We start from the raw sequence: 21,432 nt of genomic DNA on the forward strand, positions 1-21,432 counted from the left end.
TCCACACTGAAACTTTGCCCTGACTCTCCAAGGAGAAGGGCGCTAATTGGATTGTCGAGTTTAAATCCTTCAGCTCATCAGTCTAGGGAAAGGATTTAGCACTGGCTCTGTAAAAGGCTTTACATAGCTTTGCAGTGCAATGTTGGGGAAGATCTTTTTTCCTTTCTTTCTTGTGATTAATTGTGAGGCTTGAGGTAACAGGAGACATAATGAAATTCATAAATGCCGAAGGCCATCCCTAGTCACATTCCTGGCTGTTGGTTTAAGTTAGAAACTGACAGAAGTGTGAACAAATCAAGGGTGTTCTGATTGCCTTTCAGTTACGGGGAAGAAAAAGTAACTGACAATGAGAAACCACTGGAGGTGGTTTAATGGGTATAAATTTTCAAGGAAGAGTGATGTTTTACACTGATTCAGATTCTTGGATACATAAATGACTTACAAACAGACATATTCTGCCCCCACTGCAGTTTGAGGGATTCCAGTCCATTTTTACAAAAGATACTGGCACAAGTTATGTCAGCAACCTGCCAAAGGAAAGGTGTTGCAAAACCTGTAGCAGAACCCAAAGCAACTTTGGTCTCTGAGACTGGCCTTGCTCTGCTTGTTATGAACTTTAAAAATCCATTTTCCTCTATGTAAGAAAAAAATTATAGCTTAAACGAGCAGCATAAGAATTAACCTAGGACTCTCACTTCAGCCTGGAGAGAGATTCTACCACTTCCCCACATACACGTTTGAATTACAGCACTAGGAATTGCTTCACCAGTCCTGTTTTCCTAGTCCATGGCAGTGCAGGATGTGTCATGTCTGAGCATATATGGACCAGACACTGATGCGCTGATCTTTGGAGCCAGCTGCCAGCAGTCTGTCCCGGGGGCTGCTGTGATCTGAGAAGGACACGCAGTGGACGGTTGCTGTGTGATAGTCCAGCACTGCTAAGGGCTTCAGCTTTTTCCACCCAAAGATCCTGATGCGATGATCCCACCCTGCTGTTGCCAAAATCTTCTTGTCTGGACGGATGGTGATATCAGATATGCCAGCGTTGACAAGTTCGTGTGTTTTGTAAACCTTTGGGAAAAAGTTACAAATGAGCTCAGGTTGTTCAAAACAGAAGAAAAAGGGATCTTTTGGTACTTTAGCAGGTGTTGTGCCCACCCAACACACCAGTGTCACACAGGGAGCGTGGAGCTTTTCACCATGTGGCGGATGGTGCTTGGTGAGAGCAACAATAGACAGAGACAGAAAACACCTTAACTGGAGCCTCCCATTTCCAGAGCAATTTTCACAAAATAAACCAAACTCTTGTATGCTTTTAGTTTATTTTGCATTTAAAGCTATATATATTCTGTCACAAGTGAGGCTCTGAATTGAGGTTTTGAGTACAGCTTTGCCCTTTTCTTCCAGCTATTCTTGTATGAGCTACAACGTTCAGAGCTAAGGCCATATATTTTCCCTGCTTCTTTGCAGAAGAATTCCCAGGCTGAGACCCTTCTGAGCTGATGCTTAAGCTACCTGCTACTCATTTCTACTACTGTGGCCCCTCACAAAACCCCCAATAAGCTGTTGTAGCATTTACCTCAGTCTTGAGAAAGGAATGCTTCCAGGAATTGGGTTACAGTGTCAGAAAATCTGTATTTCTAGTACTCCTTCCCAAGAGACTTCTATTTACACCAAATCCAAGGAGGGGATTATGGCCAAGTTATTGATTTCAGTCTTGGAAGCCTTTTGTTACTGTTTGGAGACTACTGGGGCACAGAGGAGCACAACTCAATTGGGAGGCATTTGGCTTCCTTCAGAAGGCATTGGGGCTGCACAGGACTTAGCCCCTGGAGTGAAAAGTTTTCGCTTCACTGACATGAGTTTGTTGAGGCACAAAGTTTAAAGTAACACACCTTTGCTGTTCTCACCTCAGGTACTTGTCTGAGTGAGCAATCTGCCTCTGAAACACCTGTGAAATATGCACACAAGAGCATGTGTGTGTGTGTGTTTGTACAGGAACAGCTCAGCTTCTGTCAAAATGGGGAAAACACCTTTGGCTTATAAAGCTGGCCCTGAACTGCTGTTATTTAGAAGTACCACTGGAAACAACACGTTAATGCCACTGTCTCCTTAAGCCTGAGTCTGTAGCTATCCTGTACCAAAGCTTAATATCATCCAGTGCCTGCTTTAATTCACTGTGTGGTGTTTACTGTTTGTCTGAGGCAGGAAGGGACTGCCAAGTACATCACACCTGAGGAGGTTTCCTCCTTGAAGGACATCCCATGATGCATACCTAGTACAGGGTTATAAAGACATGTTATTGCAGATAATTTTAACCTTTATGCTGGATGTAGAAAACTCCAGAAATGTTGGTCAAAGTTGGTTTCAGATGCAGCTGAACACATCTTGGAACCCTACAGGCACAAAGCCGCAAGCAATTATTTTGCAACTATGTAAGAACTACCCAGCTACCTACTCGAACAGCAAGAGCTGTGCAGTTCATAAGACAAAAGGCTGAATAAAACTTGACATGCTTCTTACATGCTCTATACATTTCTTTTTCAAAGACGACCTGAAGAATGTGTCTGCAACGAATTCAGAACAGAGAACAGCAAGTTCTGCTCAAGCCAAATGAGAAATAGCAGGCTAAATGGGGGCCTCTTGGTGAGGCTGCTACTGTACAACCTGTGCTTTTTGTTAGTACATGTGCTCCAAACTCCCCAGGGTAGGCCTAATGCAGCATGGCCTCAGTGGAATTTTTGTTGGTGTAAATTTCCTGGCAAGGGAAAGATTTATTCCTTACATCACCAGCCTGGCAAATGTAGGATGGGTCTTACTCCCATCTGAGATTATTGGCTAATGGCTATAACCAATCCCAGGCGTGGTGCTCCCATCATTAATGGCAATTATGTGGGCAAGATGCATACAGCACAAGCAGGGTGACTGGAGAAATGGCATGTCCTCAGCAAGCTACAACTTGAAAAGGAAGCCTGCAATGGTGATGCCTGTTGGCTATGGAACACGAGGGAACAGTGGGCATTTGTGCATGATCTGCAAATACAAGAGTGAGAGAGAAAAACAACACAAAGGAAAAAACTTGCTCAAGGTATATGCAGCCAGGTGTAATCCTACTGCCAGGATTTGTGCCATCCCAGGACTTACTACCGTAAGTCACTAACTACAGCAGTCCAATACCAACAAAATTTCCTAACCAGAAAACCAGCTTGTAATTAAGAAAACAAAGAGGTAAAAACAGGTGAGCTGCTTTCAGCCAGTCACATTCAAGGACACTTGGATCTACAGCCAAAGCATGTCTTTAAGCCCTCTGCTTATTAGGAAAATAACCAAAATAGCAGCAGACTAAGCTTCAGCATCTGGGGGAAAAGCCTCAGCAACCAAACCAACAAAACTTACAGTACAACTTACAGGATTTTTTCTCTTGTCATATAAAAAGAAGATTCTGTGGTTATCAGATTTCTTAGTTCTGCTTTGTTTATTCACCTGCAGAAGCTGTTTACCTCCTACATTCTACCACAAACATCATCACATAATTACACTATCTCATCCAAATCAAAAGGCTCACAACCAATCCTATCATTTGCTGACAGTGATGAATTCAGCAACTTTCCTGTAGGAGACAATACAAACTTTCCTCATAGCAATAAACTCTGCAGTTACCTTCATCATCTATTCATTGACACACTGGAACACTGCCACTTAAAACAGAGCTCAGTACCATCATTGCATCACTCCCTCTCCAACAGCAGATAGCTGTGCACCACGGTTACTTTTAGAATAAAAATAATGTGCCACTGAGTGGCTTTCCAACGTCTACCATTACCTCAGGTACCTGGAATGTCAGGGAAAAAAATCCCCATCTGGTTCATATTATTAATGCAATAGTGGAAAAAAACCTAATCTATGTCTTTGACAATCTCTAGTGCTCATATGAAGGATGCATTTTTTTAGGGCATTAATGCTCCCATGAAGCACAGGAACATTGCTTGTAGCTTGTAATACTTGGCATTTAAATTTCTTCTGAGGCAACCTTCTATCTCTCAGTGTGAGGTGCTGAAGGTGTAGCTAATCTTACATCCCCTGGGAATGGGAATATCTTGTGAAAAACAATACTTGCAATATTTCAGGTGAACAGCTGTTTCTCCTGCAAGTTGTACCTGTAGCCCTGCATACCATTAACTCCTAAGTGAAATGTGCTGTAAAGAACAGTATTTTATTTTAGGAAAAAAAGTTTTGCTATAATTAATATGAAAGAACAGCTTTCTCTCCACCACCAGAGTATCTGAAAATTTAAGAAGCCAGTCATGATGTCAGGTTTCTGTCACCTTTACCTTAGAGAAAGAGTCTCAATACCAAGTTTCTTACAGGGATTGCTCACCTTCCCTCCCCTTGTCTGAGTTAAGGACACCTGGTGCAGATGGAGACAAGCAGGGGGAGGCTGGGCAAGGGCAGGGCAAACAGCACCAAAAACCCAGCAAACCCAAACCAAGACAATTCAGAGTGCAGAGTGCCTCTTTCATGTTGTGTTGTATTGTGTATGAAGGTTCAGCCGCCTCCTCGGTGAGTGCCATGTCCTCCAAGCTTCACCGGGATTGGATGTGTTTGCCCTGACACCCCAGGAATGCAGGTGCTGTGGTGATGCCTCACAGATTTCACACATTTACAATGTCCCCAGGTGATGAGTTACCACAGGATGTCCCAGCATGTCCTTTTCTTCCTGTAGCACCATTCAGAAAACAGCATCAACTTGCTGTACTACTTAAAAAAATAACTCCTTAAAAGCTGCAAGGTGGAACAGCAATTATTGTTCTCCCTTGAACTGGTGTATGCAGGAGATTGTTCTCAAGGATGACATGGGCACATAGGGGCTGATTCAGGCCCTCTCCATTGTTCATGGGACAGCTGCCACTTTAGAAAGGTTAAAGCACCCAGCAGTGGAGAGACTGGGCCATTTTAATTTTCATGAGCCTTTTTGCACTTTATTTCCACACCTACATTTCCAGATCATTCTTAACGCCTTGGCACTGTTGGAACACTCGCTAAAGTTGTCTAGATGAAAGCAGAATTTATGGCCATTCCCCAGCACAGCCTGAGCTGGGGATTACACAACCTCCCTCCAACCCAGCCATTCACAGCACCACAGCTCAGGCATGAACTGGGGCAGCCAATTGCTGGATTTTGTGTCTCTGGCTGGGCCCTGTAGGTGCCAAACGAAGCTGGGTGCCTAAACCTCATGTCCTCTTGGTGCTAGCTGGGCTACTCCTACTCTTTCTGTTTGAGAAGTATTTAATGGAATACTTCTGTCTTTCCCACAGTGGAAAGCTCGTTATAGCCATTCAAGCAGAACCTTTGGAAAAGCAATCCTTTGTTTCTCATTTTTATAACTCATTTATAATGTTTAGGACATTCCGAGAGCTGGATACCACCAATGTGATAAATGAAGATACAGAGGCAATGGCTTGAGTAATGCTAGGCCTGTGTGACTGTTGCAACTTTGGTAAAACCAGAAACATGTGAGAGAGGGTTTTTCCCTTTTTTTTTAAATCCTCACCATCTTTTGCTAAGTCTAGTCACATAGCACAGACATTCTAACCAGTCTGTGATTAATTAGCTAGAGATCTGCAACAACTCCTCTTCATGACTAAATATTTTTTTAGTCTATCAAACTGTTAGTGCAAAGTGGGATAAATGACACTAGAGGGCCAGTGATCCTGACCTGGAGGTTCTGTTGCTCATTGAGGCTCCAGATGCTAAGCACCTTTTCAGATGAGCCTGAGATCCCCTTGGCCTTCTCCGAGTCAAAGTCAAGGCTCATCACTGGCTCCTGGTGGCAAGTGAGTCGGCTCAACGCTTTTCCCGCTGACACATTCCAGAGGACAACTGATCCATCTTCATAGCCAGCCAGAAGCACAGGCTGTGAACCACAGCTGATCTGATTAAGGAAAAATAAAATTGTTTGAGAAGTAAAAAGTCTGTTAGGAAAATTACCATCCCTGTGTAGGTTTTAGTCCAAGCACCAAAAGAATAAATTAAAATGCTGGCTGGTGTAGAATTGAAAAGAAGTTTAGATATCTGAATGTCAAATTTTGATATTCCATCCACTTACAGAAAGCATTACTAGGTAATATGCACTTACAGGTTTTATATCTACATATCAAATTCTAAATGTTATATATATTATACATATTTAGCATATACATACACATACATATATATATATATATATATATATATATATACACACACACACACACACACATACACATATAGAGGGAGAAAATTTCTCTCTGAAAATCCGAACTACTGCCCTCTAAAACAACTGAAAAGAGCCTGACTGAAATTTTCAGGAGCTTTACTTCAAGGTCTGAACTTTGTTTGCACTTCATAGAAAAAATTCCACAGAGCAGCTGAGTTACTCTCAAGCAATACAAGCCTGTGTGGGCATTGAGAAGTGCCATGCTCAGGGGTTCCAGTTCCACACTGCCAGGTGCAGGGCTGCACAGAGGGATTGCCTGCCCAAGTACCCCACAGTGCTTGAAGGCAAACACTGAACCTCCCAGCAGGAACTGCTGGGTCAGTCACCAAGGGGTTAATGGGCGCCGAGTCCCACTGTAACCAATTGAAAGCTATTTTGATTAATGATGTCACAGGCCAAAGGGCAGGGCACCCTGGGCAGACACCTAATTTATTTAAGCCTCTGAAATAACTCAAAGAAGGGAACATTACTGGATTACATGTCACACTTAAGGAAAATATTCATCATTGCTCCAGCCAAAAGACTAATGATCCTGTAAGCAGTACCTGGTTCCGAGAGTGAAGATGCAAATCCCCAAAGAAAAGCAACGAAAACAACAGCATCTGTTAATGCCAGTTATTTCTTTAATAGGAGAAGAAATATCAAAATAGACACTGGGATTATTACCACCTCATGTAGGCACATCTAAGAAATGTATCCAACAGGGTATGCAGATATTTCCAAATACTGTCTGCTCCTACAGGATTTGTTTGCTCAGCATTCAATTAAGATAAAGGGCATAAAGAACTAATTTTTACCAGTATCAAATTATTGAATAAGGTCAAACTCGCTAGTTGTCAATGTCATGATACAAACCTCTGGTGGCCAAAGGCTCACTGCCTCTACTAATGGTCCAGACTCTTGTCCCACTGGTTATTCTGTGCTCTGGGGGGAGTTAAACTAACAAGAGATGGGTGGTCTGAGTAACACAACTTCTGAGTACCAGCCTCATGTACTTCCTCAGCCTTACTCAGCCTAGAAAAGTGTCTGAGGAATAGAGCTCAATAAGCAGGGAACAACACTGCTCCTTAAAAGAAGGAAACCAAGGGAAAATGCTCGTAACTTTAGGAGATCCCCTATATCATCCTTCTGAACAGGTCTGTCCACACCCGGGATCTTGGAGGAGCCGCCTTCCTTCCTTTAAGATCCTTTTTCCTTTGAAAAGGTAGGGAGCATGCTCTGGCTAGAAAGGCCCACAAAGTAGGTTTCTCACAGTGCCCAGAATTATGAACAATTTTTCTGTCAAAATTTTGATTTGCTAAAATAATATAACATCAGAGCAATGAATACCTTGATTCATACATTACGTCAGATACATGTGAATTAATGTTAACTCATCAGGTATTTTGGATGAAGAATATCTGGTTTTGGATACCAGATATCAAAAATGTTTTAAAAAAATCTGAATGAGCATTCCAGATTTTATTTGTATTTAATAAAGGGTAAAATCTTCAAAGCAAAACTAAGTATTTAATAGGTACTTTTAAGTTTAAAGAAAGCCCTCAGTTTAAGCATAAAAAAACCCCACAATTATTTGTGCTGCTCTTCTGTGAGCAGAAGACTCCCTCAGAGCTGGGCTTTCACAGAAGTCGTAGCTGTCATCAGGCAGTGAAAACACGTCAGCTCCTCTCCCTCCTCCAAGCAGGATGGTGGCTTCCACAGGAGCTCCTCACTCTTGTGCAGATGGCAGAGGCAGGTGAGTGCTCAGCATTTTGGGGATGCCAAGCAAAACCCTTTCTGTTTTTGTGCTGTGGGGACTGCACTTTAGATGTGAAAAACAGTAATTTGTAAGTGAGACCTACGACTGGCGTAGTTTAAAACCCAAGTCCTGTTTCCTATGCTCCCACACTACTTCTTCCTAAGTTTCCTAGCCATATGAAGTGTAATATTTCAATGGGTACATGAACTAAAACAATAGAAGTTATTGAAAGATCAGTGGAGCTCTTGGTCTGAGCCTGGACTCACCAGGCACTGCTTCACAACGGCCTATTTATTTCAATTCCCAATAACAGACACTGCTGGAGAGAAGTCTCACCATTCATGTTCTGTTTCAGTAGAAAAATTCAATTATAAATCATTGCTCTTCCTAAGCAGAACATTTTGTTGTTGCATTTGGATAATTGTCAAGGAAGGAAGAAAAGGTGATCTGCTGTCAACTCAACAGGAATAATTGCAATAGTTTATATAAAGTAATAACTCGGTATTTCCAGTTTCGACATGTATTATTCTTGTTGAATTATTTTTTTTGCACCATTATGCAATATGATGCCTTCCCCAAGGAGTGCAAAAAATTTAAGGGAAGACTATCCTTACTCCTACAAATCCTACTCCACCCAATTAGTAATAGCAGGAAGGTGTGAAACTGAAGGGACAATGTATTTAAGAACAGGAATCTTCAAAAGAAAGTGAATGAATTAATATCTTTAGGACAAACCTAGAAAAATAAGGGGGGAAAGTGCTCAAAAGAACAAAATAAATAGCTGCAAGCTTTTTGACTGCTTAGGAGAAGCCAGTGAGGCTTAATCTACAAGCCTAACCTCAGGTGCCTTCTGCTTTATAATAAAGTTTCTCATTCACACTGCTGCTGGCAGTTTACCTGAATTGCAGAAAAATATGATGGTACCTGGCTGCAGCCCCCAAACTCTCATTGGCCAACCACACCAAGCACTCTTCCTTCAGACCTTATGGGGCTCTCCCTGTCAGCTTCTGTTTCAACTTGTTAATTTTCTGTGCCATAAGCAACATCAAATAGTCTCTTAGGCAACCCCTGAGTGCTGGGCTGGGAGTGCTCATCTCCTGGGTATGTCTGTATTGCCCAACACGGCCGTGTACAAAGAAATCCTGGAGGGCCTCTGTTCAGGAAGGGGTGCAGCTGGGTGAGCTCGTGTTCTCCTGGTTTATGGTTACAGGGTTACTCAGAGAGCCACTTCCAGTGCAACCACAGAACAGAATGCAGAGCATCACTTTGGTACACCACATGCAATTATTTCCCTAAGGGTATCCTCTTCCTCATGCCTCTAAACCAAGTTGCACATATTTGTAAAAGAGCAAATACAGCTGTGAGACTCTAAGAGATTATCTATACTTGCCTGGTGCAGTCTAGGAAGTTATGGTGAGTTCTCAAAGTCAGAATTTGAATGGAATTACTTAGCTTTCCCAGTTCCCAGTCCTCTGCCTTATCCCCACTGGCAACAAAATAAAAAACTATATAAAATTAAGACTCTGCACCTGCTCTGCTTCCTAGAGGAATATTAATGCATACAGAAAATATGGCAAGACAGAGGACTTCTTATACAGGCAAGAAAAATTTTCAACACTGAACATTTCCACAGTTATCGCCATCTTAATAACAATTTTTGAGGAGACAGAGAGACCCATTTATTTCATCAAGCACTAAACACTGATTGCATTTTTAGGAGGCACTTTGTTTAACAAAAGCCCAGTCAGCCTATTTAATTTCCTTTTCTTTTTTCCCTTGTTTTTAATTACATGGAACTTCAACTGTGGCCTCTCGTGGCTTTTGTCTGAAGTCAGCAACTGAATTTCTCTAGATTTCAGTCGGTTTAGGGTCTTGGGTGAAGACACTGAGGGCTCACTTTGATTGATATTATCTTCAACCAAAACCAACACAAATGTTTCAAGAGCCTGCAGGAATTACACCCCTGGCATCTGCTCAGTTGGTCCTGTAGATCTGTAGCAGTGTGTTGTCAGGGGTTTACATGGGAATCAGCTTTGCCACAAATTCTCTGGAGATTTCAAGCCAATCACCTGAACTCCTTCCTCCCTCTACTGCTACCTTTCTGTATTACTTGTGTTCGCTGTTGGCAGCCCATAAACATTATTTGCTAAATATTTTGCAAATATGTGTTTTTTTCACTAACTACTCATATTTACCTTTTTGTCTGTAGTCAGTACCACCATAAATATTTTGTTCCTATTGTATGTCTGGAATAGAAATGTTCATAGAGTGTTTCCTCATCCTGAGGGCACTGCAGTGAATGGAATCTGCCATTAAAACCACTGTTTTTAAGCAACCCAAACATTTCTCATCAGTCTTAATGCAGTGAGAAACCATATCAAACAACTGGCTTTGGTAAGTCACTCATTTTCCTCTTGATTGATGCAAAAACTGTATCTATCCTAAGGATACAAAGCTTTCCTTGAGCATTTGCAAATCTTCCATTAAAGCTTGGAAAGCTCTGAAAGTTACATTAAGGATGTTCACAAATCTTTCCCCCCTTTAATAGTATAATTACTTGATTGGTTTGATTATAAATCAAAATCCAAGTGAAGAAAGATTCATGTGCTTCATATAAAATGAATCACAGGGAAAACATTTCACAATTAGCAGGCGCTCTTGCCTTACCTGCCATAACTTCAGACACATGGGCATGCCCAGCTTGGCACCCACCTCTGGTTTCAAGGTACAGACTGACGTCTTGGATGGCAGCTCCAAAATCTGAACCTGACATGAGGAAAACAACAGGAGTTGGTCAGGCTCCAGGTCAAAATTCTGCTGTTAAAAACACAAGTCTTTTAAGGTGATTAAAGTTAGTATAAGCTCTTCCAGTAAAAACTGTCTGGAGGAAATGGAGGAATGCATGCTGAGTTGGAGCTGTAAGGGTAATCTACAGCTAGCTAAAGAAATGCATTGTTTTAGGAAAGACCAGACAAAACTGCTAGAGTGAACACATCCTCTTCTTCCACTCTTCTATTTAATTACAGCCTTCTTTTCAAACAGTGGATGACATTGTGCACACAGCAGATAATACTGCAGACTGCTTAATCTGAACACTCCCCTCCTGCTTTCTTTCCCCTTTTTCCAGCTCTGTTGCTAATTTTTTGGCTGTATTCACCTGTGAACAGTCGCACTCTCTCCTCTGTGCTGCTGTGATAACACAGAGCTTGCATGGAAATGTACACAAGCAGTGTGTACATGCAAAGGGGATTTTTTATTTACTGCTGACTGCACTAACAAATCGTAACCCCACATTACCAGCTAAGGCCGGTTGCAGCCGTGTCTGCACACAGGTACTCCTAACACAACCCTGTGTGACCCTGTCTAAAGCAGGGTCAGAATATGCTGTGTTAAACACCTGCTCTCTCTGCAGGGCAGCTTCCATTGTTGCTTGCTCTGATGGTAATGAATCATGGACCTGGTTTGTGTGGGTTTGATTTTTTTTTCTTTTGTTTTAACATTGGGCAAGTTGTTCCTCTGCCAAGAAAGTAGCTCATTTCCACCTCAGGATGATGGCAGGCAAGATCAGGGGAGTCTGCCTTTTTAGTTTTGGTACTGGAAGATTTTGAGACTCTTGATTGACATGGCAGTGCCTCAGCTCTGGGCTGGTTCTCAAGCCTGGAACTCTAGAGAAACAGAAGCTCTTGGGTATCAAAAACCTGCTGCCAGGAATGTTGCTGTTTCTCACATGCATACTTAATCAACAAGGTGATCTTTTCTTCTAATAAATAAACAATGGTCTGCATTATGTGGTAAAATTAAACTACTTGAAACATTTGATAAATCCAGCATCACCAGCCGCTCTAGACTCTTCCAGAATGTGCAAGAGCCCAACAGCACTGTTGGACAGCCCCAGTCGTGCAAATTTCCTTAAGCATCTGAGATGAGGTATTACACAAATATGGCTCCTCTGGGAACCATCAATCAAGACCACGGCAGCTGCGATGGCTTTCTAATCCCATACCTTTAGTTCAAAGCTTGCCAGAACATCTTCCTATTTCTAGAGGCTGTCAGCCAGCCTGCCAAAAGCCAGCTGCACTCTAAGACTGTGAGTACAGTGTACTGCACATAACATACAGAACACTTTCAAAAGCCACTGAGCAATAGAGCAGGAAACTGTTTTCCAGATTTGAGGAATAGTGATTACAGCCAAGAGCCATCTCGTCTGCAGACCAAACCTGGGAACAGACCAAAGTTTGATCATCTGGGAATTCTGGTTCTTTGGAGCTTCACTCTTAACAAAAGATGCTTTTCTCTTGTCAACTTTCTTGCTATCAACATAATGACCAAGTTAGCTGTGGCAGGAAACAGGCTATAAATATGGAGATGACCTGCCCTCATCTTGCCTCTTTCATCACTGTCTCTCCAAAGGGCATTGCCTCCTAGGCAAGACCAAAACTGCAACTTTTATGTAATAAAGAAGGGTAAGTGTGCTGTGATAAATTCACTTCTGCAGGTTAAAAGATAAAAACCAAACCTTCTTTGCTTTACCTTGACTAAAAACAGATGAACTGGTACAAGGGCTACAGTTGGGCTTGCAAAGGCCAAAGAAAAACAATGAGAAAAGCTTTGTGCAGAAGGCAGGCAGGCATGACCTGCTGCTTGAGCTGGATTGACAGTTCCAGAGACTGTCTGCATTAAAGGCAACTGAGCCTTAGAAATAAATACTATTTCACATATTTTGACAACTGTAACCTAAAACTTGAAGTTCCGTGTTTATACTGGTTTTGCTTAATAGGAGAAAGATTTGCCTTTGCCTGAGGTTAATAGTGTTCCTGGGTGGCTAAAACTGGCCACAAGGAAACACACCCTTTCTCTTTTTCACATTAATAAAGCTTTTAACATGTTTCTGGCAAATTGGCAAGAAAAGTGCATGTAACTCATAATTGGTGATTTAAATGCAATCATGAACAAATAAATGCCTGTTCAGATCTCATTATTTATGGACTGAACCTCCTTCAAGACAAAATTAGTCTTTTTTTGGACACCAGCCAAGCATAAACACTTATTAAGTCTTAATTTTAATCATAAGCTGCAAATGTACTGTGTCTCACACAGTGCTGCCTGTTTGGAAGCACTATATATTATGGGAGCTTATGTGAATTTATTGAAACATGACACAGTTCTAATGCAAAGGTTCACACACAGAGTGTGTGGAACTCTTCTACCTCAGGAGATTGCAAATCACTCTCCTCTTGCAGGGCCCAAGCAAACAAATGAGAATAAAACAGAGATGAGTTGTAAGCGACACCAAGGTAAATGTCTTCTGTTTGGGTCAGTTGATTATTTAATTCTTCATTAGCGGAACTTCTCTGGCTGACATGAGAATGCACTTGTCAATTTTGTTTAACTTAAGTATTATTGAGCACTGCTTTAAAATGGAGGGAGTTCTTTGTTGGATCAGAACAAGGTATAGGATTTAGAATGGTTGTATTTACTGGTGCAGTGTCTGTGTCCGCAGGCATATCTAGCGCTGTAAAAGGGTGAACATTCTGGCTGTGAGTCAACAAAGTACTTAAATATATGCTTAACTTCTGTATAATAAAAAGATCACATTTTCTTGCAATACAGGCACTTATTATTTCATGTATAAAATATGCAAATTTCAGTTTTAAGATACAGAACCTGTAGTCCAGAAAACCATGTGAAGTGTTACGCTCATCAGCAATTTGCATTTAGCTACTGTATTTCATTTCATATTTATGCCACTTTTTTCTTCCTTCATAATTTTGGTATTTTGATGTCAAGTATTTGGTATTATTTTTGTGTGATATCCTCGAACAGTCCATTGTAGAAAACAAAACTCTAATTTCTACAAAGCAGAACTGGACATTGCCAACAAAGCAGTGAGTCAGTGAGTGCTGCGATAGTGGCATTAGATGTGGACTTACCCAGTAGGAACTGAAATGGACCCTGCAATTATCTCACACAGAGCAAACATCTGGCTGGTAATAGTAATTCAACCATTTCCAGCCCCAGTTCCAGGTAAGGAATTAGCCTGGGGTGAAAGACCACGTATTGCATTACAAATTACCCACACCTCCCCTCTTCTTGCTGAACCTGATTCAGCTTCAGATGGAATATAAGCTCCTCATTCTGAGGACAGACCTGCGGACCATTAGATCCCCAGAAGGACTCTTGTTCCCAGTATTCAGCAGCACCAGAAGAGTTTTCAAAACTCCTGCATGTCAAGATCACCAGCAGCTGCAAATACTTAAATGCTAGACAAATCTTGGGGTGGTATACTTTTTATTAAAGCATGAGTTATATAATTCAGTCATCCTTGTGGCAGTAAAATTAGTGATTAAAACCCCCAAAGGTTTATTGTGCTGCCTGCTCTTGAGCAGAGAATTCAATGGCACAGATGTTTCCCCTTCTGAACTATGTCATTTTAGTACCAAAAGCAACCTCTCAAGCACAGAGAAAGAGACACTTCCTACCTCCTCCAGGCTTCTGGCTGCCATGGCCATTAGCCAGCGTCCCTGCGCCACCTGTAACAGAGAGCATCTGCAGAATCCCACATGCTCCGTGAAGACAGAATCCGTCACTGAAGTCCGTCCCTCTGCTAAATCCCACAAGCAGATCCTCTGGTCTCGCCCCTGACTGTTACAGTAAAACAAGTTATCCATGAGCTGCAGTCTGTGGAAGCCTGGCTGCCTGCAGGGCAGTAACTTGAACTGGGTCTTTAACAGACAGTAAAGGACCAAGCATTGAACAGCTTCTGTGGGGGCGTTAATTGGGTGTTTTATGAAATGTGGGGGAGTTCAGTGTTCCCGAGACCACCACCCTTCTGCCAGTTGTGGAACTGTCCCTGGAAGTGGGGGAGCTTGGGAGCCAGTCAGATACACTGCAATCACGGTTTCTGTTTTCTTGTGCAGAGAGACTTGATCAGGCTGAGTTGTGCTATTTATATGTGAGAATACATTTATAAATTCTCATGAGCAGTTGAATATATACACAGTAAAAAAATACTTACATTTTATAATCGATTAGATCTAATTTAAAAGGAAACAAAAGTATCCCAAGATTTACACATGTAACATTCATTCAGACTAGCAATGAAATGGAAATGTCATGTGTTGACAGCTGAAAGACAAACAGCAAGACAAGACCTCATCAGAGATAAATAAAAAGTGACAGTTATTCAGTGGTCAACTTCCCACAGCCACGGGCACAGAGGGCTCCTAGGACCGTGCACACGGGGAGACACAACAGAGAGAGACTGGCAGCGATTGCTCGAGGAAACGCTGTGGCTGCAACACCCAAGGCCAGAGAGCAGCAGCAGCTGCATCCGAGGTACGAGCGCAGCTCCCACGGACTCGGCACAGCCCCGTCCCAGAGGCTTTGTGCTTTTGTGCTGCTCCCAGGCAGGCAGAGCGAGGAGGCCACACAAAGGGCACAGCAGGAATTGTTGCAGATTTATGTGATCCCACTGGCTCTGGAACAAAGTAGCACTGTGCAGAAACTTCCAATCCATAAACTACCTTAGCACAGCATACATGTCTTCATGTTATCACCTGGGCAAGGAGTCATCTAAAATCCCTTACCCATGTCTTACTTTAATTAGCAGTATCACCTGAAGAAGCATGAAACCAAAACAGAGGAGATGTAAATCTACAGGGTGTTGGGACTTCTTCAACATCAGTGCTGTTCAGCTGAGTGACAAACTGACACAACATTTATAGCACTGCAGATACAAACAGTGTGATACTGCAAGAAATTGTTGTGATTTAGCTTTACAAGAGAGAAAATATATAAAATATATAAAATATAGATAAATGCTGTCCTAAAAGTGCACTGCTCTGTGAAGTGTTAGAACTATGCGGTAAAAACAGAGGTACAAAAGAACTCTATACAAACAATGCTCATTCAATATGGTTTTATGGGGGAGAATGTTGATAATTGTACTTAAGCAGATAAGAAATATAAATGCTAATGAGTTCCACTGCATATTATAAGATGTCTTCTCTAGATAAACATGTCAGAACACCTCCTAATCATACAGACACTTTGGCATCTACTCTAGATCACCTGTCTAATCCAAAGTACACAAATCTTCCTAACCTTCCCTTGCTAAACAAGAACAGAAGGTATTTTGCAACAAAGCAAAAGCATGAAACTCAGCATTCTTGCTCATTTTCAGTCTTCCACTCTCCATCTCTGATTCTTTTCTTTCTTCCTACCCTTTTCTCCATCTCGCCTCTATTTATAAATTCTTTTTTTCAATCTTCCCCATGAACCAGCAGTGAAAAGTTCATCAACTTCAAATCCACGTGTATTTCCTTGACCCAAAGACCTCACCTGTTTTTAGTAAAGAGACACTACAGGTCCCAAGTTGTTATGATATCATAACACACATCATAAATAAATTAATTGCATCTTTCCCCCTCTAACCCCCATACTTTTTATTCTAGACTTTTTCTATCTTTTTTTACTTCAGTACATTTCCATATGTGTTGGAGAAACTTTAGGTGACTCCAGAATTAAGAGAATCCTTTGTGTCCCCACCCCTCTTTTTTTTCCTTCAATCACAGACAAGAGACAAGAAAAATTTCACTGTTTTTTGCCTGCTTTGCTAACCTGAGAAGCCTGTCTTTACCACCCATTGTCTCCACGCAGCAGATAGATTTTCTTCCATGGCCATCCAATGCTGTGTCCACTCTGTGTGTTTTCAGGTTCCAGACATGGATAAACCCATTCTCAGACCTGGCAGTAGGAAGAGATGCTTTTAGTGTGAGCACTGCATAGAGGTGATCAGAGTCTGATGCTTTTCATTTTGTTTGTTTGTTTGTTTTGTTTTGTTTCCAAAACTGAAGCTGTATGCACAAGTAACACACCCATCATGCAAAACCATGAATGCTGCTGTTTTCCCCAGAAACACTTTGTCAAAATAATACACTTCAAAATGAAACAACCATATGACGTTCAGCAGAGCCAGAAATCCTGGTGTATTTACCCAGAGAAAAGAAGGGGAGTATCAGGTTCTGGACCTCCACAGGAAAAATGCAGAGTGTGGACAGCAGCACTGGTACCTCTGAGCACAAACTGTGGATCCGGAGGTGGCAGAGCCATCGGAGCAGTGAACTGGGGGGGTGAGAAGCAGACACAGATATCACAGAGGGTAAAGCAGCCTATAGTGAAATGACAACTTTAAATATATTCTGAGCAGGACACTTGCTTCTGCTCTTTCCTCTCTGAATTTTCTTTGTTGAATGTTCTTTCTATTTGCCAGCCAGTTGAGGGTGAAGTATTTCCTCCTGAGATGAGCTGACGAAGCAGGTGTCCAACCTGCTCTTTGCTGCATTCCTCTCTCAGCAAGGTGCTGAGCTGGCCACGCGCAGGCACCTCTCGCACACTTGTAAATCCCAAATCGGTCAGCTGCTCTCCCAGTGCTAAAGGGAGATAAATACAGGAAACTTGACACCCCTAATTTGAGTGGGCAAGCAATTTATCATTCTGCTTTAGCCCCCTGGCTAAGTCTTTCCCCTTCCTCCCTACAAAAATACTACTTTTGTGTTTTTTCAGAAAAGCATTGCAGTGAACATATCAACTGAAAAGAATTTCAGATCACAGAACCACTGTGTTGGAAGAGATATTCAAGATCATTGAGTCCAGCCCACGCCCTCACACCTCAACTAAACTGTGGCACCAAGTGCCACATCCAGTCTTTTTTAAACACATCCAGGGATGGTGACTCCACCACCTCCTCGGGCAGACCATTCCAGCAGTTTATCACTCTTTCTGTAAAAAAATTTTTCCTAATATCCAAACTGTAGGTGTAGAAGAAAGGATTACAGGTGTCCTTGCCCCGATAAGTCACAGTTGTACTAATTACTGAAGACCAGTCTTGTCCTTGATGGGTCACAGATGTGACTAATAAATATGTGTGTGATAAAAGGTTGGGTTGGCTGGATAGGGAGAGCCTGGAGGAAGAAAGACTACCTTGAGGAGGAGGAGGATCTGGAGGAGGTAAAAGGAGGCTGTCTAGAGGCTGAGCCAGAGGCAGAACTCCCGGCAGTTAAAATCATTGTCCCTGCAACATCCAACCTGTATTTCCCTTGGTGCAGCTTAAGACTGTGTCCTCTTGTTCTGTCAGCTGCTGCCTGGAGAAAGAGACCAACCCCCACCTGAGCACAGCCACCTTTCAGGAACTTGTAGAGTGATAAGGTCACCCCTAAATCTCCTTTTCTCCAGACTAAACAGCCCCAGCTCCCTCAGTTGTTCCTCACAGGGCTCGTGTTAAAAGCCCCTCACCAGCCTCGTTGCCCTTCTCTGGACATGTTCTAGCATCTCAATGTCCTTCCCAACCTGAGGGGGGCAGAACTGGACACAGCACTCGAGGTTTGGCCTCACCAGGGCCAAGCACAGGGGAATAATGACCTCCCTGCTCCTGCTGGACACACTATTCCTGATCCAGGCCAGGAGGCATTGGCCTTCTGGGCTACCAGGGCACACTGCTGGCTCATGCTCATTTGGTTGTTGACCAGTGCCCCCAGGTCCCTTTCTGTCTGGGCACTGTCCAGCCACACTGTCTCCAGCCTATAACGTTGCAGAGGCTATTGTAGCCAAAATTCAGGACTTGGCACTTGGACTTATTAAATGTCATCTATTGGACTCTGCCCATCTATCCAACCATTCCAGGTCTCTCTGCAGAGCCCTCCTACCTTCCAACAGATGGACACATGCTCCCAGCTTAGTGTTGTCCACAAATTTACTAATGAGAGACTCAATAGCCTCATCCATGTCAATGAGATGGGAGTGATGATCATTTCTACACAAGAATCTCATTACTCCAGAGTATTTTAATTTTTGGTTCTAAGCATGGTTTCTTGAAAAAAGAAATGCAGTACCTCATATTAATTGAATAACTACTGTGCTAAACATTTTATTCCAAGGGTTTTGTATTCCCTAAAGGATCAAGAGATGGATGTTTTCAGCTTCCTATCAAATGTGGTCCAAGTCAGCACAGAGCAGGACCAGTATATGGGGGGAGCGGCTGCCCTGTCCCACACAGGAAACTCCTGGCAGAGGACAATTCCTGATGAGCTCACAGGGACAGCCAGTGTGATCCCCACGGGCACTCACTGCTCTGGCCCCTCACCAGGTATTTCCCTTCACATTAACAGCTTTGCAGGCAGCTGTGCACAAACACAATGAGGACAAATTTTCTGTTCTGACTTGTTGCAAATGACCCTCCAGACCTGTGCTGAGACAAGGCAACCAGCAGCTGATTCAACTGGAAATATAATTTGCAGTTCATTGGAAAATGCATTACAATGTCCATTACAGGAAATATTTTCACCATAAGAAGTGTTTACTCCCTGATCTGTGGCATTACTAGCCACACTTGTATATTTGCTTCTTCCTTTCTGACCTAACCTCAAAAAGAAAAGGGTAGCTTCTGCCACTGCAAGTGTCACCTGTCATCACTTTTTCCCACTCATGTGTATATTACCCCAGGTTAAACAAAAAGTGTTCAAAATCAGTAAGGGATGATCAGCAGGTGTTTGCCTACTGGTTCAGTGCAGAGGAATTACACAGAATCAGAATGGAGAGCGAGAGCTATGTGTTCCATGGTAAAACAGCCCAACTTTTCATTGCCATCTCACCTCAGCACCAGTTTTCAAACTGCGTTTAATGGATGCACTTGCTAATGCACCTCATGTGCAGGTCTACATTGAGTGCTTATAGATCACTTATCACCATGGTATCTATAGGTTTTAATTAAATGCAATTATCTTTTAGGGCTAGTGATGAAACAGGATTTTTCAGCGTAATGTGCAGTTCTCTCTCAATAGCACTGTGTAATTAGGTATGAAAATAATGAGCTCAGTGGATACCCTCTGTGTTTTAGGGCCCTGACTCATCTCTTTTATGAAGTTGTTGGATGATCCAGACTCATGGCAGGCTGGAGTGAATTTTCGGATGTACATGATGTGCACATTCATCCCCATGGCGAAATGCAGCTCCCAAGTGCCCACCTGCAACATGCTCCACCTGAGTTATAAACCTGTCAGACCAAGGATTTTGTCACCCAGTGAAACCTCTTTGGGGCACTACAGCTGAGTGCTGGTGCCCTCAACACACTTTATAGAACCAGATAAATAAAAGAGTAGCTAAGAGCTTGTCAGAGGGTCCCACTTCACAGTGGAGCAATTCTGGCTCACTGCACTGAGCGAGGAAATAGAACTGAGGCAACCCAGAGGCTACCTGGGATTACAAGGCAGGTTTTTAATAGCATTTTTCTAATTACTGACACAGAAGTTTTTGCTGACAGATAGCAAGTGTGTGCGTGGCTGTGGGAAGGGTTTTACCTGGCATGAAGCAGACACTACTAATGCATGTCTTTACAAGGATGATATTTCAGAAAAATCCTCAGACCAGTTACAGGAAAAAAAAAAAACTACTGAAAACATACTTCTGAGCTGCAAGCTATTGAAGGGAATTTTTGCTCCTCAGAGTCTGGTTCTTTCCTTGCTTTTCTGCTAATCCTATACGAGAATCTGGAAATTTGGCTTAATATTGAATCTAATGTTTATTGAGTCCTTATTACTTCCTATCATGATTTGGCAGATGAATGGCAGTGTGACAGTATTTAATGTCTCATTTTTCTTCTGGCAAGTGCTGAACTATAAAATTTCATCTTTGCTGTCTTTTTTATCCATGAGCTTGGACAAGTCACTTAAGACAAGATTTAATAAAAGTTTTTAGGTACCTACAGAAAGTCCCATGAGGTTGCAAAGAGATGGAAATTTGGGGTACTGGTAGTTTAATTCCTCCAAGAAAGCATCAATCTGTTCCTGTTGACATACAAGCATGCTCAAAAAAATGACACTTAGCTACTCACTGGGTAGCTCAGTGTCTCTACCTTACAGGGATAATGAAGTACATTGTGGTGTACTGATTCAAACAGATAATAGTTATACAGTGCTTTGCTAAGCAGACAGCTACAAACTTGCTAAATATGATGATTGTAAGATGGTTAAAGCCTCTGGGGAAATTTTTCAAAAGTACCTAAGTGATTTAGAAGCCTAAGACTCATTTCCAAATGAATTTTCAATCCTACATCTCTAGGACTTTTTTAAGTTTCACCCCAGGTGTCTAAAAATGAGTTCTCTAATTAGCACAACATTTATTTTCTTGTTAACTCTATCTAGCCTCAGGGACACCAATCTGTTCTTGTTAACCGGGGATATCTGCAACAAATTTAATTAAATGAATTTGCTTAGTATTTAGTCTGGTCTGAGAGCAAATTCTGGCTCAAGGACTTGAACAAACAAAATGCAACCTACAGAATAAAGTTCATTTAAAGGCATTTCTGGGCTACATTATATGTTTGTCCCTGTGTTATTATCCTCCTGCCTCCTGTGAAAAGAGTGAAAAAGACACGAACACATGA

General features: G+C 42.2%; 1 protein-coding gene across 4 annotated transcripts in view; it reads right to left on the reverse strand.

The window, feature by feature from the left end:
- Positions 1–352: 352 nt before the first annotated feature.
- GNB1L (G protein subunit beta 1 like) overlaps positions 353–21,432 on the reverse strand; it is a 43,414-nt gene continuing 22,334 nt past the window's right edge. For all 4 annotated transcript variants that reach the window (XM_059863905.1, XM_059863904.1, XM_059863902.1 and 1 more), the window contains exons 2-7: positions 16,990–17,117; positions 16,614–16,739; positions 14,474–14,636; positions 10,662–10,760; positions 5,717–5,932; positions 353–1,071 (exon numbers count right to left, since the gene is read on the reverse strand). In XM_059863905.1, the coding sequence (XP_059719888.1) occupies positions 805–1,071; positions 5,717–5,932; positions 10,662–10,760; positions 14,474–14,636; positions 16,614–16,739; positions 16,990–17,105 (987 nt within the window). In that variant the 5' untranslated portion in view covers positions 17,106–17,117 and the 3' untranslated portion in view covers positions 353–804. The remainder of the gene's footprint in view (positions 1,072–5,716; positions 5,933–10,661; positions 10,761–14,473; positions 14,637–16,613; positions 16,740–16,989; positions 17,118–21,432) is intronic.

This window comes from Haemorhous mexicanus, chromosome 19 (assembly GCF_027477595.1).
Source record: "Haemorhous mexicanus isolate bHaeMex1 chromosome 19, bHaeMex1.pri, whole genome shotgun sequence".
Taxonomy (NCBI): Eukaryota; Metazoa; Chordata; class Aves; order Passeriformes; family Fringillidae; genus Haemorhous; species Haemorhous mexicanus.